The sequence below is a fragment of the Jatropha curcas genome, chromosome 11 (assembly GCF_041381405.1).
Source record: "Jatropha curcas cultivar XTBG-Jc1 chromosome 11, XTBG_Jcur_1.0, whole genome shotgun sequence".
In the NCBI taxonomy this organism is placed as follows: Eukaryota; Viridiplantae; Streptophyta; class Magnoliopsida; order Malpighiales; family Euphorbiaceae; genus Jatropha; species Jatropha curcas.
In genome coordinates this window covers 19,904,469-19,922,264 of record NC_143161.1, presented here as the reverse complement: position 1 = coordinate 19,922,264, position 17,796 = coordinate 19,904,469, and the positions used below count along the sequence as shown (strand labels likewise).

The window sequence follows — 17,796 nt, the reverse complement described above, 5'->3', positions numbered from 1 at the left end:
GAGTTGTAATGTTGTTAATGGGTTGGGCCACAATAAATTGGGCCACCCTTTTATTTTTATCCTTAGTTGGTTTGGTTGGTTTGGATTAATTATTCCTTATCTTAGATTTGTTTAGATTTAGCTAATCTTTAGTTGATTTGGATTAGTTAATCCTTATCCTTAAGTTGTTAAGATTTGTTAGTCTTATCCTTAGTTGGTTTAGATTAGCTAAATCTTTATCCTTAGCTGATTTAGATTAATTATTCTAAATCCTTTAAGGATCAGGACCTCTTAGATTAGTATAAATAGCTTGTTATATTGTAATTATTCATTATTATTCAATCAATAAATCAATCAAGAGCGAATTCCTTTCATGCCTTTGGCGTGTTCATGTTTTTAGAGGGTGTGAGATTGCATTCTTCTAATTGCATCAAGAGTCAAGATAAACTTATCAATTTTTTGTGGCGTTTATCTTATTCTATTACTCTATTATTGGTGTTCTTGCTTCTTTAAGCTTTGGGTGCCATAGAGGGGGAGTTTATTTAGATCTTTGATCTCTTCCAAAACTTGTCATAGAGTTCATGGAATTTATTTCCATTGGGTTCCGCGTCAGTTTGGTATCAGAGCCAAAGATTAAGGTAAATTCTTATTTATCTTAGTTCTAGGGTTTGTGTTTATTTGTTTTTCTTGTTTCTTCTTGTTTTCGTGTTGTTCATCTTGTTCTTGTGTTTGTGTTTTCTTGCTTTGCTTAGTTAATTTCGAATTTGCTTCAATTAAAATTGTTAATTTTGTTCTTGTTCAAATCTGGAAGTTTTGATCTTAGATCTTGTTGACTAAAAAAAAAAAAAGAGTATAAAAATTTTCGTCCACCATTAAAATTTGCTTGTGTGGATCTTGTTTGTTTCTGAATCCAAGGGATTTGATCCTAATTCACAGGGATTTGACCATATTTTGAGGGATTTGTTCCTAATTCTTAGGAATTTTACCTTATTTTGTGGGATTTTACCATATTTTGTGGGATTAGTTCCTAATCTTTAGATATTTGACCTTATATTAAGGGATTGAGTTTATCCACTATAATCTTGTGATAAAATCTAATCTTAACTACTTGTGGATAAGATAACAAGAATTAGTTGATCATATCTTTTGAGATTAAGCAAATCTACTACAATCCTTGTCAAATCTAAAATCCTACCTAAATTGGGATACATTGAAAAGGGATTTAACTCAGCACGCCCGTGCTTTACCTCAAGCACAACCGTGCTAGGGCCTGACCTTCAAGAGAGAATTCCTTTCATGCCTTTGGCGTGTTCATGTTTTTAGAGGTGTGAGATTGCATTCTTCTAATTGCATCAAGAATCAAGGTAAACTTATCAATTCTTTGTGGCGTTTATCTTATTCTATTACTCTATTATTGGTGTTCTTGCTTCTTTAAGCTTTGGGTGCCATAGAGGGGGAGTTTATTTAGATCTTTGACCTCTTCCAAAACTTGTCATAGAGTTCATGGAATTTATTTCCATTGGGTTCCGCGTCAATGTCACAGGCCCACTAGCTTCCGCGTGGTTCGTCCTCGAACCATACATCTACTGGAGGGGGTCCGGCTCTGATACCAACTGTCATGCCCCGACTCTAATCACTAGAGGAATTGTCCGCTTTGGTGTAGTTCACGGACGCCTTACACCTCAGTGAGTCCCCGCAGGTGAAATGGGAAACTTTCCAGGAGGTCACTCATCCTGAGATTTCTATTAAGCGAGCACGCTTAACCTTGGAGTTTTTCCAACTCTCCAGCCATTCCACCAAAAGGCGCTTCTAATGATTAGTTTACCCCTTTTCGATATATAATTCGATTCATTCCTGTGTCCCGCATTCCACTACCCTAGCTAGCCTGCCATCCTAGAAGCTAGCCAGGAGCTTCGCTCTATCCGTCCTCTTAAGATCGCTTTACTGGGTCGGGATGTCACAGTGTAGACTCAAAGATCTCAAGTAATATATTCATGAGGGGGAGAAAATACGCACTGCATTCTTTTTTCCTTTAACCAAGGTTTTTCTCACTGGATTTTTCCTGGTAAATGTTTTTAACGATGTAGTATTTCTTCGCGTATTTTCAAAAAGGAACCGTGTATTCTTTTTCCTTCACTAAATTTTTTTCCCAAGGGGTTTTTCTTAGTAAGATTTTAACAACGCATGTTCTTTAAAAAATGAATATCTAAGAGGGAGTGTTATGAAATTAGTGGATGTCTCATGTAAATTAGAAGTCTTATTCATATTAGTCTACAAGTCTTTTTAATGTAGAAGTTTATTTAATGTAGAAGTCTATTTCCCAATTATGTACCACCCATGATGTACTTCCCATCAATAAAGATCACTCTATTCCTTCTCTTTATTGTCTCCCTAATTTTCTACTATTTTATAACCTAAAGTTTTAATTTTTTTTTTTTTTTAAAAAAAAAATTAACCCATTACTCATCATTTATTTCTATCCATTTGAGGTTTATAACACTTATTTAATCATATTTCTCTTCCATTTGACTTTTAACCATACAACAATTGTGTTTATGAAACTAAATTTTTAAAAAGGATATTATAAAAATTTTATAAGTATTTATGAAACTAAATTTTCCTATCTATTTTCAATAAACTAAAATTTTTCAAAAAACGGCAATCACCTGCAGCATCGCGCATTGACAAAATATGTAAAATCCTAACAGTAGCAATTTAGGAAGGAGCATTAATTTGATTTATTCGTTCAATCATAATGAACCATTGTAAGTCCAAAAAATCAAAAATATTTCCATGAAAATCCCAAATCAAGACCAATTTGGTTTAATTTGATCTATTTTGGCAGATTTGAACTTATGTTTTGGATTTAATGAGAACTAAACCGGAAAAAAACTGACTTTCTATTAAAACCAAAGTACAACCACACTGAACGGAACTGGTTCTGTTATTCCGAACTATGCTATGCTCTCTGCCCTGTGTATTTCATCGATAAAACAGTAATTCATCCCATAAGAAATAAAACCAATTCAAAGAATGTAACATCTAGAGAAACATTCAATTATGTTATTTCTAACAAGGTAATTGGATTACTACTTCCTCTTGTTTTGTACACTAAATGCACAAAGATTAGAGAGGGTGTTAGAAAATTCAGTAAAATCTATACAAAACGGCATCCAGTTTAATCCTCCCACTACTTGTTCCCACACCACCAGCAATGTAAACATTTAATAGCGCAGCAGCAACTGGGCATCCGACATTTTTGGCACTTCGGTTGGCAGCAACATTTAACACACCTGAATCTCCAGCATTCAGGGCATTTGTACGTGCACAAACATTTTATGCAACTAGGTCTGACACATTCAGGGCACCTCGGTCGCCACAGTTTAAATCTACAGCACCTGTTAGAATTAATAATTCCAAACCTTGGTTTTAACCTGAGATTCTGCTGGATCTTTTTGAGACGAATTTTTGTGGTTATATTTTCCATTTCTTGAACAAACTTGTAGAGATGCCGGATATAATCAGGATATAATTCTAAGTTACAATGCCCACCTCCTTTAATCCATAATGGCTCATACGGTTCTCGTGCCAATTTCCATAGTCCATTGCCATGTAACCAGTTCACAACATCATCCTCTGTACCCTGTAAGAAGACGATGCAACTTAGCCGATCACTCATTCACCAACCTCAGAAACATATACAAGGATTATTATGGCATGTGTTTATAGAGACAGAGCTAAAAATGCACTACCATATCTTCCTTGATATAACAACAAAATCCTAGAGCTTTTGAGTGTCTTATAATTTAGACACCAAATCAGCCACAAGATATAGTTAGACAAGAACATAAAACAAAACAAAATGATTCGAAGGGAGTTATTGTTCTCCTAATAGTTCTGATTCACACGACTCTCTAATCCTCCTCTTTCTCCTCCGGGTAGTTCTTGTCAACTCAAGGAGTTTTTTTGAAGGAAAAAAAATCACGTTGTAACAGAATGAAGCATGAAAGGAACCTTCCCATCAATCGCATATTTTATTAATTATTGGAATTGATCATTATCAACTACCATTTCAAATATATAGAACTCAATCAGCATCATTAAGTCCCCTAGCAATGGCCCTATGTTAGAGATGGAATGGAACCAATTAATTGAGGGTCAAGCACCAAATAATCGCAAATAAAGCAGGCACACTGAGCTTCCCAAAATTTCATTTTACCAATCCATTTATGTATACTTTTTAAACACATAAATAGTTATAACATAATTATGCCACCCCAACATTAAATTGTTTCTTGTTATTTCTTTTTTTTTTTTTTTTTTTTTTTGCATTGCTCTGCAACCCCCCACCACCATGAAAAGTATACTTGAAGTCCAGTTCCACCCCTTACCATAAATCATTCTCGAGAACTATTCATCTAGAAAATTGTACATCCAACAATAACTTGAACGAGAAACAATTTATGTACCTAAGCATTGACCTCATCAATGAATGGTGCAGTTCACTGTTATGGCATCTATCACAGCCTCTAGGCCAACAACCCCCCCCCCCCCCCTCTCTTTTCCAGGGTTTTCGGCAGGAGTAGGGGTCGTCCAGGCCAATAATGGAAGGGCCAAAGATCTAACTGTAATGTGCACCGAAAAGAGGCCAAACTTGAAGAATCATGAAGTATTGTGGGACAGCTGTGGAACTACAGGCAATTGGATGGGCAGTGAACTTCAGATCTCTACTAGGCTCTAGAGTGGTGAGTGGGGGATTTAGTGATTGGATGGTCATCTGTCATATCAACTAGTAATCAGCAATTTGTCACACATAGTACCTTATCTCTTCCATGGAAAGAATTTGGTAAATAAAGAGAACCAGGATGGAACACACATGCACACCATCTAATTCTTGAGTTGTTTCTTTCCTTAGATACTCTAAGAATCCTCTATGCTATCAGGTATTTCCACTAACAAATAGAAAATAGGCCAAATAAAATCTCCATATTAGATAGAAGGCATATACATGTCTCACGAAACCTTATACACATTTAAAAATTGTTTTGGAAATAGAGACCAACATCGAATTGGATTAAGGCTTGTGAGCCACCCTTCAATAGGTCAGAAGAGTTCTGTTCCATTTAAAAAATTCTTTCTATGAACCATAAGCATGTCTAAGGAGGGTATGCAGTGTCAGATTTTGTAGTAAATGACCCAACAGCGTTAGGCATGCCAAATAAAGGCCACAAGAACTGGTCAAAACATCATATATACAAGTTCGACAGGCATTAGATACTTATGATATAATAAAAAGGTTTTTGGATGCATAACAGCTAGTATAATATGTATATATACACGGACATTTAAAAAAATAAAAAAAAATCAGATCCATAACAAAGAAAGGGATATGCAATAGTGTATAAATCCAATGAGTCCCTTTCCAATTTGCATAATCTTTTATTTGGCCTTTTCCATTAATGAACTTGATTATATGTTGCATTTAACATAGAGATAATTAAAGAAAGTAGAGCTGCATTTTTTCTATTATGGAGGAAAGGGAAGTTCCTTTCCAGACATTTTGTTTTCTACCAATAGGAGTGACTTCTCATTCTTAATGTTAGTAGGTAGTGGTGGATTGTAGAAGCAATTTTCTAAATTCCTATAAATGTTTGGATTAGCAACTATGGTCAGCAGTTGGTAGAGATGTTATCATTAATGACTATCTATTTGACATTAGCAGTTGTCGTTGCAATTGTTTACTTAGTCAACAATTTGAGTTGTGATTAACATGTAAAATAATAAATAGGACATAGACATTCTCCTTTTAACCTTTCATCAAATCATCTTTTACATGCAAATAGGTTTCTCTTGATTTTCACTCATATATGGAGGAAAAATTAGAACTCTCCTAAGAACTAAATTTGATTATACACATACATATTCTTTCTTTAGTTGCTAAATTTTAATAATGTAAACCAATTTTAGTACCTTCAATCCTTATAGTTTGTGCTAATGGTCACACAAGAGTAAAGTGTACATTTTTGATACAGTACATACCACACCACTATACCTGAAGAGGAACATGTAAATTTTCATATATATAATGTGCGCTTGTAACGGATTTGTGTCGAACTATAAATAAAAACGTGGAAAGAAAAAGAACAGCAGTTTTGAAATTTTCATATAACTTCTCATATTTGTTTCTAGAATTATTCACAAGCTGCTGAATGGCAAGGTAGCAATTTTGCAAGAAAATTTTGCTTTGTAATGGAATCAGATCAAGCAATTCTTATAGAAGAAGAGGAATATTAAATATTTTATCCATCCTTTAACACATTAACAAGGAGGTGGCGTTCTTTCTAATGGGGTCATTTTATATATTTGTAAAGTTTGTGATTATAGTAGCAAACAAGCATATTAAGGACAAGTAAACTAAGCAGAAACCAAGCAAAAGGAAGTAAAATGGAGAAAGAAACTTACATGTATCACTAGAACAGGACACTTCACCTTTTGAATTTTGTTTATATTCTGCATATATAAGACATGTAGGAAGTCTTAAAGTGACAGCAGAGATTTCATTAACACATGCATAATGCTAGCTAGTTGCTGAAATATTAGTGTCTAAAAATGAGATTTAATCCAGCAGCACTCTAATATGCCAACATGCAGACAAATTTTAGTGTTGTGGTCAGCATATGGCCAAGCATATCTAGCAAGTAACAACAACCAGGACAAATCACATACCTTGTATATGTCAAAGCAAAATGTAAACTTTACATGGCAAAGCACACGAAGACCAGAAAGAATAGCACTATGCAAAACTACACCTCTCAGCCTAGGCAACTTAGCTGCCAAGTGCAATGTTGGACCACTACCAACTGACTGTCCATACAAAATTATGTCTTCTTGACCGACTCCATACTCTGTCTGAAGACACTGATAAACCGCCTCAATATCCGTATATGTGTTAGATTCGCTAGGCTGGATATCACAACAACAAAAAATAGCAAATCTCTTCAGCAATCAACATTAGAAAGTAATGATTTTCTAAAATAACATGGGACTAAAATATATCCATTGCAACTAGTAGGACCATTCAAAGTGTTTACATCAAGGGAATGCAGCAATAATAACTCTATGGGGGGGCCAATGAAGATCTCAAAAGCCCCACAATGTGAATAAAATTAGATGATTCTGACCTTATTGTTGGAATAAAAAGTGTTTCAGTTTTTAGAGAAAATATAATAATTATTTGGTTGTTGATGATAAAGGGGAAGCAAACTATATGAAGTCATTTCAATTGAACCTGCTATTGCAGATTCAGATGCAGTCATGCAGCTGCACTGATTCCCCCTTTCCTAACATTAGGATATTTTATTCTAAGAAACCAGTTTAGTCAAAGTAACTAGTTTAACCATAATGCCAAGCTCAATCCAAATCAATTTCTCATAACAAAGAGATATTTCATTATATTTTTTTAAAAATAAATTTGTATTCAGTTTCCAAAAGACAGCATGAAGACCAATAAATATAAATGCAGATCTTCCATTTCTCAGGTACCAAGAGATGAATTAAGAAACCGCTTGTCTTAGATGAGTGGCGGGGTCAGTTTCATTTAGGGATGACCACAGTTCGGTTTCAAACCGGACCGAAACGGTCAAAACTGGCACTAAATCGTAGTCAAAAGTTTTGGTTCTAAAACCGTAGCTGAAACTGTGAACTTAAGGTTTGGTTTCGGTTCTTCATTTTTTGAAACCAAAACCAGCAGTTTCATTTTGAAACCGTGAAAAATTATGTTTTTAAAAAAACTCTCAAATTATTTTTGTTTTATTATAGTTTAGCAATTTTTAAGAATTTTTATTAAATTAATTTAGTTTTTTTCAATATTAATATTTATTATTATTATTATTATTATTATTATTATTTACTCAAGCTACAAATCATAAAAAAATATTTTAAAAAGTTTAAAATATATTATTTAATTTTGGTTCAAAACTAGGAAGAAATTGACACCGGCACAGTTTAAAAGTGGTTCGGTTCCGGTTCCACCTTTTTTATAACCAAAACCGGCAGTTTTGAAACCGAAACCGGGGTTTTAGAACTATGGTCATGCCTAGTTTCATGAAGTTGGTAGAATTCACCAACAGGAAGAGGAAATGTTAAATGATAGTAGGAACTAATGGAACAAGGAGACAGGGACATCTTTCATGTAGAGATAACAGATGGTTTAGCGGGGAATCGAAATTCCTAGCTATCGTCTGCAGAGGAGCAGAAGTGCCTATTTAGAAACTTACAGGTCTAGCTTTGATGTCCAATAAACGTTCTTTCAAATTTTAGGTTCATGAAGTTGTGTCCGATAGGAATGTTGGCCTAGTTATATTTTACCCAAAGTTGATTACTGCTTTCAGAAAAACATATATTTCAGATTAGTGATCAACAAGGTAGGCATTGTGGCAGGTAGGACAATTTACTAAAGAGCCCCAATAAGAATTAAAATGAGATACTAATGGGCACAACAACATAAGCTTTCAAAGTCAATTAGACTCAACTCCCAGGATCCATGATAACCCTTCTTTTTTTGTATCCTCCAAGTTGATCTAATTGAGATCCCATAGCACGCTTGAACTATAATGGATTTTCTTTTCCCATTCTGCTAGAGTAAGATGAACATATTTAGGATTCAGTACACTTTCTAGTTACATTCCTTCAAATCCATACGATCCCAAATTAATAGAATATCATTTGTGATGATTCAATTGTTTTCACTCTTCTCCTCTGAAAGACTTGGCAAATCTTAGTAAAACACTTTGCGCCCCACACCCCCCAACTAGAAATACCCAGAAATCGTAAAGTTTGGGATTTCAAATACGAGAGAGTTTTGAATTTGTCACTTTTGTATGGACATGTGATAGAAATGGCACGAACTAAAAGGAGAAGACTTATAAATCCAAGCCTAAACGTAGTGATGGTGGGATAGGATGATAGTGCTGGAAGCTGAACGGTAGATGTGAATTTTCAAATTCTCCATTTCCACCACAGTTTCTCATAGTATACCCAAATTAGACTTGGTACGCATAAATCAAACCACATTACTGATTGCCTCAATGTTTCCAGATTCAATAAAATACCATTCAAGTTAGAAAGCTTAAGTTGAGCCAGTGACAGCTTACCTTACCAGTAGAGGCTCCATAACCAGAATAATCATAGCTGCATCATATTCATAGTATTAGGGAAACGAGAGCACTTCAAAAAGAAAACAGCGAGAGAATTACAAAATTGAGCAAACTTCTTCGGAACCAAAAGGGGTCAGCAAAAATTACAGTTTCAAGGATTTTAGATAATGCCAAAATTTAGAAGTACTAATTTATTTGCAAAAAAGCCAGTGATAAAGCTTAAAGCTGTCTTTTTTTTTCTTTTCTTTTTTTTTTTTTTTTTTTTTTTTGGTTTTTTCAAGATCTCCGATATAGAAAGACTGTAGACGAGATAACGAGTAAAAGCAAATAGGGGGAAAAACAATAAGTTACATCTAACAGAGCCCGAAAGGCATAAAAGTCTGAAGAAAATAAAAAACAAACTCTGAGGAAATTTTACCAAAGCTGTTTATCCGGTTAACTTTAAAAGTTAGAAGAGATGAAGAACAAGTAAAGTGGAAAATGATTTATGAAACCATTTAACCAGCCTTTTACTTTTATAAAATAAATAAATAAAAGAAGCCCTGGAGGATAGATAGGTCATTACCAACAAATTAAAACTGAATAATAATGAAACCCTAATCAATAATCACAGATCTAACCCAACAAAACCCCAGAGCCACAGTACGACAAATGCTGGACAAGAAAGTTTAAAACAAAAAGCTACACCAATCTGATTGAACAAAATGTTAAAAAAAAGTAAAAGAAAATAGAAAACAGAAAACACTAACCCCATGATATTAACCCTGAGATTGATCTTGAGCTGAACAAAGAGGTCATAAAGCTGGCCAAGGTCAGCAGCATTGCCATGGGAATAGAGCAGAGTAAGCCTTGCATATGGATTTTTCAGATAGAAAGCAACAATCTTATTCCCTCTCTTTGTATCAATCAATAGTACATCAAATGAATCATCATCACCAAGAGGAAGTGGCATTGAAGAAGATGAGATGACTGTAAGCTTGCCATTCTCTTTCTTCTTGATCTGGTAGGTAGGTGGAGATGGAGGAAAGAAAGCAAATTTTGCAGCTAAGCCAGAGAACATGCACCCCATTCACCCTCCAACAAGATTTTGTAGAGAACACTTACATGTTATTGGTTTAGTTCATATTTGAAAGTGATGTTTGAAAGCAAGAAACAATTTTATTTTTTTTTTGGTAGTAATGGAAAGGTTTTTAAAAGATAGGGCAGTGTTTGTCTACCTAAATTACTGTTAAGACCGTGTAAGTCTTTCTGGGTATTAAAAATTTGCAGTCTTGTACGAAGAGAGAGGGTTGCAGGTACTGAAGTAGGGAAATCAGGGAAAGTGTGGGTTGGCAATACAGAGGAGGAGGAGAGAGAGTATATGTATTGGTACTGTGGACTTACTTCAAAACTGAGTTCATTAGATGTTCAGTTAAGTGCATGACTTCATAGTGTGTCAGTTTTGTACAGATGGAGTCACTATTTATATATATGGTTCTTTTTTCTTCTAAGGACAAATACACAGTGTCTCTCCTCTCCCCTACTAAAAGACATTTTTCTCATTCTCGAAGAAAAAAAAAGACATTTTTCTCTCTTTGGCTATTTTGTCACTTTCCTATGCACTCACTGTAGTTAGTGGGCGTTAATAAATCGCCCCAAACCGTCCAAATTGACTTCAATCAATTCAGATTAAACTGCAATCGCGGTTTTTACAAATTGATGATTTTGTTTAATATGGATTTTAATTATTTTTGACGTAAAATCAAATCAAAAATATAAACATTCATAAATAATTAGTTTTCACAATATTTCTTTTTTTATCATATTATATGTGTTAAAGTAATTAATTATATAAATTACAGGTGTAATTTATTTGCACTTGTCTGCATGAAAATCGATTGAAGAGCAATTTTAATATATTGAATTGCAAAAAATTTTAGATAGTTTTGAAAAATTGAAGAAATTGCACAAGATAATTAAATATAATTTATTTATCTATTTTAATTGTAATTTTATATTTGATGTAAAAATTATTGAAGTTTAACCTTTTTTTTTATTGTATTAGTAGAAATTACAAGTCTAAATTCAATTATTGAGGAATATCCAATAAAAAATTTAAATATCTTTTTATATTATTATTGTTTGTAATATATTTCAACAACATAATATTTTTGTTTTTATTTTTATATTATATTATTTTATTTTTAATTTTTTTGTTTCTTACAATTTTGTTTATTTGTTTTGATTTTTAGTGCTTCTAAAGTTTTTAGATTTTGAAGTGTATATTTTTTTTCTTTCAACTACTACTAAAATCACATATTTAGTTTGTTTAAATTCATTCAATTTAAATTTTTGTAAATGGTCATTATAGATTTAATTTGAATAAGATTTTAAATTGAACCAAACTGAACCATAAACACTCATACTTTATATATGCGATGAGCATAATTTTTTTAAAATAAAAATCCAACTAACCAACAAATATATAGAACAAAATCAAATTCAATCCATTTGGTTTGATTTTAATTATGTTTAGGTAGATCTTATCTTAAGGTTAAAAAAAATCTAATTTGAATTTAAAAAAAATCAATTATTACTTTTAAAAACTAAAATTGAACCAATTATACAAAAGACTGAATCAAATTAAAATTAAACTTGTTCGATATGGTTTGATATTTTTATTAATCGAACCAAGTGCTCAATTCTCTTTTTGTGTATATAAACTTCCTTTTTGAAAATGAGGATTGAATTTGAAATACTTATTAGGACTTTTTGACAATATGTAAAGCTGCCATTGATTTCTCTGCCTTATTTTCTAAGATGTCATCAATGCCTTCATTGAGAGGATAATTTCCTTTTCCTTAATAATTGAAAATTTGGAATTTAGACATAATCATTCTAAACTCATTATTCTCAATCAACTCATGCAAATATCTATCATAATTCATAAGCATGTTCTGTTTGCCCAGTAACATTTTGTATTTTTACAACTAAAATTTATCTTATATGTTTTAAGGCTTTGTTTAATGAAATGAAGTCGGAAATTTTCAGATGCGTGCATGGCCAGTCTGGGATTATAATGAAATGACCCAAAAATAAAATTTCATAGATTTTCTATTTAAAAATTTAATTTAAATTCCAACCAATAGGATTATAAAATAAAATTTAAAGGGAATATTTTATTATTGTTAACTGGACTTGTAAATCAATTGGAATCCTCAAATAGGATGAAAAATCCGTAAATCAGATGAAAACCGAACTAAACCGCTGAGTTGGACCAAATCGATTCAAATCAAATGAAATAGTCTAGACAACCCTATAATTTTTTTTTCTTCTTTTCCCTTTCTTCTTCTTCGTTCTAGTGGCAGCGCCTCTCACTCTCTCTCTCTCTCTCTCTCTCTCTCTCTCTCTCTCTCTCTCTCTCTCTCTCTCCTGGTTATCTGCCACCTAAGACAGGCCTAACGATTGTGCCACCACTCCTCGTCGTCGCGCCTTAGCTCCTCTCTCCCTCTATTTCCATTCGAGTGAACGCAGCAGCACCATAGCTCATGATCTCAGCCACCTATCACCGCTCAATATTGTGCATCTCCTTGTTTGCGACTCCGAGGAGCGTTGCAACTCAAGCGAGGAACAGCACTACTTCTCTCTCTCTGTTCGTTTCCAGTCAGCGCAACAAACAAGTCAAGCCCGTTTCGGCCAGTTAGAGGGTTGATTTATTGTAGCCAATGCAAAAAATGGACTCTTGAGTGAAATCCGAGCTAGGTGGTGTGAAGAGCGCTCGATTCCAAGCAGCCACGGTTTTCCAGCCACCATAGACAGCGGTGATCCGACAACCGGCCGACAAGTCTCCAATAAGACCCTGGGAGGCAGTAACATGGGATTAATACACTGAACCCGAATTTGAATCCGATTTTTAAGATTCAGTTTATTGCTGGATGAGTGATGAATTAGGTTATTTAGAAGATATAATATTTTGAGTAAAGTTAATCAAATAAAAGACTGTTTATATTTGTATATATAAGAGACTTATTATTTGGTGACTAGTTAAGGAAGTAAATCATATTGGGATTAAGCAGAAATATATATGAGCATTTATTGAAAGTAGATCGAAGGTTATTTTAATCTATAAGCTATTAATTGATTATAAAATTATTGTTTATGGCAGTTAGATATTAAAATTATTGATTGCCCAAAGGATGCGTTGTATAAGTATATAAGTATACTAAATGGTTGATACTTAAACAGAAGGAAAGCCCTATTTTAGGGGAATTGCTGTCAAAAATATCGATAAGATTTAGATTAATTATGTAATTTTTTATTTAAGAAAAGTCATCTGTTTAATGTAATCTTTCCTTTATATTTGTATTTTATCTAGATCGTTCGAATTTGTCTACCGCTCCTGCTAGTCAAAATTCAAATGAAGGCTTGCTTCTTCTTTTATTATTATGAGTAATAATAAATTATGCATATCATCATTTGTATACATGCATCGACCATTTCACATCTTATAAATATGTACATATACATGAATGATACTCAGCCTTCACTCTTTTAATACTATATTATAAAAATAACATTATACACGTATCATCTATCATATAAATTATAATATTATAAACATATGAAAATCATATATATATATGATTATACTCATATGTGCATATTGATCTCTTGTGCGATTTATTATATTGTATGAGTTGATTGGATTACTTGTGATGAGATAATATTGTGTCTTGATTCTAGGTGAAATTAGGATGAAATGGGTCATCATGGGATTGTGAGGATGGTCTGGGACCGTTGCCATTTATTGAAGATCGGTGCCCTCGTGTGCATCTGATGAAATAAGAAATGGATGATATGAAATATGAAATTAGGATGAAATGGATCACCACAGGGTGGCATCCTGTTGTTCAAAAAACAGAAAGAGAGAATGGAAAAATAATGAGAGGACTGGTTATGTAACATCCCTTCCCGGTCCACCCGTTAACTCAAATGAACCGAGCTGAGACGCTACAATCTGGTTGAACCTATGTCCTTTCATGCTAATATCATGTTGTATGCTGATTATGATGTCAAGCTGTTGCTTTTTACATTAGGAAAATATAGATATGTACTTAATATTTTTACAAGACATGATACTAATTTTCAAAATGAAATGGGCCCAACTGTGTGCCCTGTACATGCCATGATAAGGATAGACAGAATCAAAATATCCAAATGAGTAGCTACCCTGAAGACTGAGTTTTCCACAGATGAACTGCAGCAGTTGTAAGCTGATTCTCTACGGTCCAGTCTCGAAACCTACGAGTTAAATAAATAACTCGCTGAGCAAATAATGCTCAGTGGATATCTCAATTTAATAAGAAATAAAACAATAAACATATAAGCACACATATCATTATACTTTCATGATTTTACCTGCTGTTCATGATGCTGTATAAATTTTGCAACTTTTATTAACCATCGTATACTTTATAAATAATAAATCACATAACTGCATGGCTCCATAAGGTTATAGTGAAACCAAAGTGATAAGAAAAACTGTATGAACTGTATGAAACTGGATGAATACTGTATGGCTGGGCTGTTATGGCCCGTATATAAATCATATCCACTCAACAGCCTGTAGCTGGAGTACCAAACTGTATGGGGCGCAGATCTGCTATCCTATGTCGCGACATAGTCTTATCTACGTGGTTTCTGCCTAACCTTAATGGAGCATATTATGTGTATTGTGATAATACAAGAATTATTTAGAAAATATCTAATGAGGAATAATGCATACCATTGATAATGTATAAAGTAACTTGCATGGAAATACTCTAGCTATTGCACCCGCGATGCAATTCTTACTAATATTTATGTAACTAAATTTTACCATTCAGATTAAGGAAATTCTTAGTTTGAATTAAGTTCACTTAGAAGGTAAAATGCAGTAATAATTTTCGGGTGAATGAATCTACATATGCATTCCAACATCATTTCTAATGTGTTCTTGAAATCTGTCAGACAGCCTGTACATGTTTCACAAATCCTATCATAACTCTTTCTGTATACGTCCAATTTAGGTTATTCTAAATTCTATGGTTAGCTAACATCTTAAGGTACAAAGTTTTCTTCTATCACATCTCTTAATTACGTTGGCAAGGTAGTCACATATTGAGCTCAAGTAGCAACTGCCAGTCTGCCCTGCTGTTGGTTTCCAGCCTGCCCAGTTTATACTATTTTGGTCATATCTCTCAATTTATAACTCCAATTTAGGTGATTCTACATTCTATGGTTAGCTAACACATTAGGCTACAAATTTGTCTTCTACCACATCTCTTAATTACGTTGGTAAGGTAGTCAAACATTGAGCTCAAGTAGCAACTGTCAGTCTGCCCTGCTGTTGGGTTCCAGCCTGCACAAGTTATACTATTTTGGTCACAGATCTCAATATATAACTCCAATTTAGGTGATTCTGCCTTCTATGGTTAGCTAACACATTAGGCTACAAATTTGTCTTCTACCACATCTCTTAATTACGTTGGTAAGGTAGGCAAATATTTACCGAAATGAGCAACTTCTAGTTCGTCCAGACTGTTGATTTCCAGCCTGCACAGTCTGTACTATTTTGGTCATATCTCTCAATTTATAACTCCAAATTAGGTGATTCAAAAACTCATGGACAGATAAAACATAGAGGAACAAATAACTCTTCTATACCACTTCCTAATTCCATCGTTAAACAGAGTCAAAATCAGGGTGAAGTTACTGGTCAATGGTCCAACAAACTGGGTTCAGCATGAAATCAATATCTACTTCATTCATTCAATTCATCCCATGCTTTATCACCATTTACAGACCTCTAATTCAACATTCAGCAATATATGTTTTCATTATCAACACACTACACAAGTTTTCATGCAAGAAAATGTGAAAAACTAAAAGAGATATCAAACCTTCAACCAAAAGAGCTTTAAATCCTCTTCTTAGCTTCCTTTTCTTCCAACTTTGAGTTCCCCTCTCCTATACATAATAACTCTTAGAAATCATCTAAAATATCACAAAAGTATGAAAATCAAGAAGGGCTACTTACTTGGATAGAGTTCTAGGTTGAATTTAGTGTTTAAATCACATGAAAATGGATGGAGAAAGGAAGGAGATGAAGAGAAAGATGAAAGGAGATGAAGAGGAAGATGAAGATGAAGAAGACGTTGAAGATGAAGATGAAGAAAATGAAGAAGGCAAACTGAAATGGAAGTCTCGTGTAGTCCAAATTTATCTTTGATTGTGTGTTAAAAATTACCAAATAGTACCTATATTTTCCATATGTTACATTTTAATACCTAAACTTTATATTTTAGTGCAAGTAAGTCCTACTCCTTATACTTTGATCTTTTTGTTTCATTCAAGTAAGTCCACTTCTTTTACTTATTTAAGTTACATCCCATTCTACCCCACTCTGGATTTAAATGGCTCGAACTGGGTTCTTGTTCGGCCCAACTCGACTCGACTCTATGCAACGATTCGATTCAGTAGGATGTTACAGGTTAAGTGAGGATTAAATCGGTTGGCCATGTATGAGGATCGGCTCCTTGGTACAAATGTATAAGAGGACAGACCATGTACGAGGACGGCTTGTTAGGGGTTTTGTGTGTCATTGACCAATCGCCATTTGACGTGATTATTTGAAGGTGATATTATTTATAGGTGCTGATGTTGTGACATGCGCTTGACAAAAGGTATGTTCATTATATAAATGTTAATAGCATCTTGTGTGATTGTTTGGGTTATGCATTATTTATTATTTTTCATCGAGTTTGTAAAACTCACCCCCTTCTATAAATTTTTCGTAGGAGGTAGACATCTTGCCAATTTAGATCAAAGTTATAATAGTAAATTTCCAGTTTTTGGTAATATTTAAAACTACAGTATTATATATAAAAATGTATCCATATTGACATTGAGCTCCGCAGTTAGGGAGTCATATGTTACAATTTATGATGTAAAAGTTATTAGTGTGCTATTCAATAAACATGTGAATTTTCTAATTGACTCTCTAAAATTACGAATGGACCAATTTACCCATATTATGGATGACATTAGTGGTATAAAAATTATAAGCCCGAGCTATAAATTAACTGAATTATGGAAGCTGGGCCAGAGGTAAACATTGACAATATGATTTCATATTATGGGCTTATTATTCCTAAAAGTTGGTTTAAAGGACTAGATTCATGTGAGATAGACTTATTACAGGTGTCGGGGGCTTTAAGCTTACCTGGGCCTTAGTGCCGATCTGGCTCATGATTTTGGGTCGTGACAAAATTATATAATTTTTGTTTTTGTCCCATTAGATATATAGTCTCGGATAACTTATGTTTTTGGTCACTTAATATGCACCACATATATATATATATATATATATATATATATATATATATATATATATATATATATATATATATATAATTCTGAAGCAAAAAAAAAAAAAAGTTCTAAAAAGTTGATTTGGCGTTCTGTTAATTCAACATTCTTTTTTATCTTTTTTTAGAAATTTTTGAATTTCTTATTTATTTTTATGTGTTGTGATTGGACCTTATTTTTTTAATTCACTCTCATTAATAAATATAAAAAAATTTTGAATTATTTGAATTATAAATTTAACTTTTATCCGGGATTAGTTAGATTTTAAAATTTG

General features: G+C 33.3%; 1 protein-coding gene and 1 long non-coding RNA gene across 3 annotated transcripts; both read right to left on the bottom strand.

Moving 5' to 3' along the window:
- Positions 1-2,959: 2,959 nt before the first annotated feature.
- Positions 2,960-10,577, bottom strand: LOC105640955 (alpha/beta-Hydrolases superfamily protein). Of its 2 annotated transcripts, XM_089716331.1 has the most exons (6): positions 9,884-10,577; positions 9,132-9,168; positions 6,706-6,942; positions 6,442-6,489; positions 3,532-3,622; positions 3,176-3,377 (listed from the first exon to the last, which is right to left on the bottom strand). In XM_089716331.1, exons 1-6 carry the CDS (start codon positions 10,201-10,203, stop codon positions 3,316-3,318), a joined length of 795 nt encoding a protein of 264 aa, XP_089572457.1. In that variant the 5' UTR covers positions 10,204-10,577; the 3' UTR covers positions 3,176-3,315. The 2 variants fall into 2 exon arrangements, with proteins under 2 accessions (XP_012080769.1, XP_089572457.1); XM_012225379.4 differs by having other exon boundaries at positions 2,960-3,622; positions 9,884-10,570.
- Positions 10,578-14,177: 3,600 nt separating this feature from the next.
- Positions 14,178-16,621, bottom strand: LOC149492694 (uncharacterized). The gene is made up of 3 exons (XR_016318881.1): positions 16,192-16,621; positions 16,055-16,121; positions 14,178-14,414 (listed from the first exon to the last, which is right to left on the bottom strand). It is a non-coding gene; the product is annotated as an uncharacterized LOC149492694 (long non-coding RNA).
- Positions 16,622-17,796: the final 1,175 nt, after the last annotated feature.

Excerpts from the sequence above, each read along its gene's own strand:
- LOC105640955 (XM_012225379.4), bottom strand. The coding sequence starts at position 10,203 with ATGGGGTGCATGTTCTCTGGCTTAGCTGCAAAATTTGCTTTCTTTCCT. Across the intron at positions 9,169-9,883 it reads CTCAGGGTTAATATCATGGG|CTATGATTATTCTGGTTATG; the intron begins GTTAGTGTTTTC and ends AATATGATGCAG. Across the intron at positions 6,490-6,705 it reads TTTGCTTTGACATATACAAG|AATATAAACAAAATTCAAAA; the intron begins GTATGTGATTTG and ends TTATATATGCAG.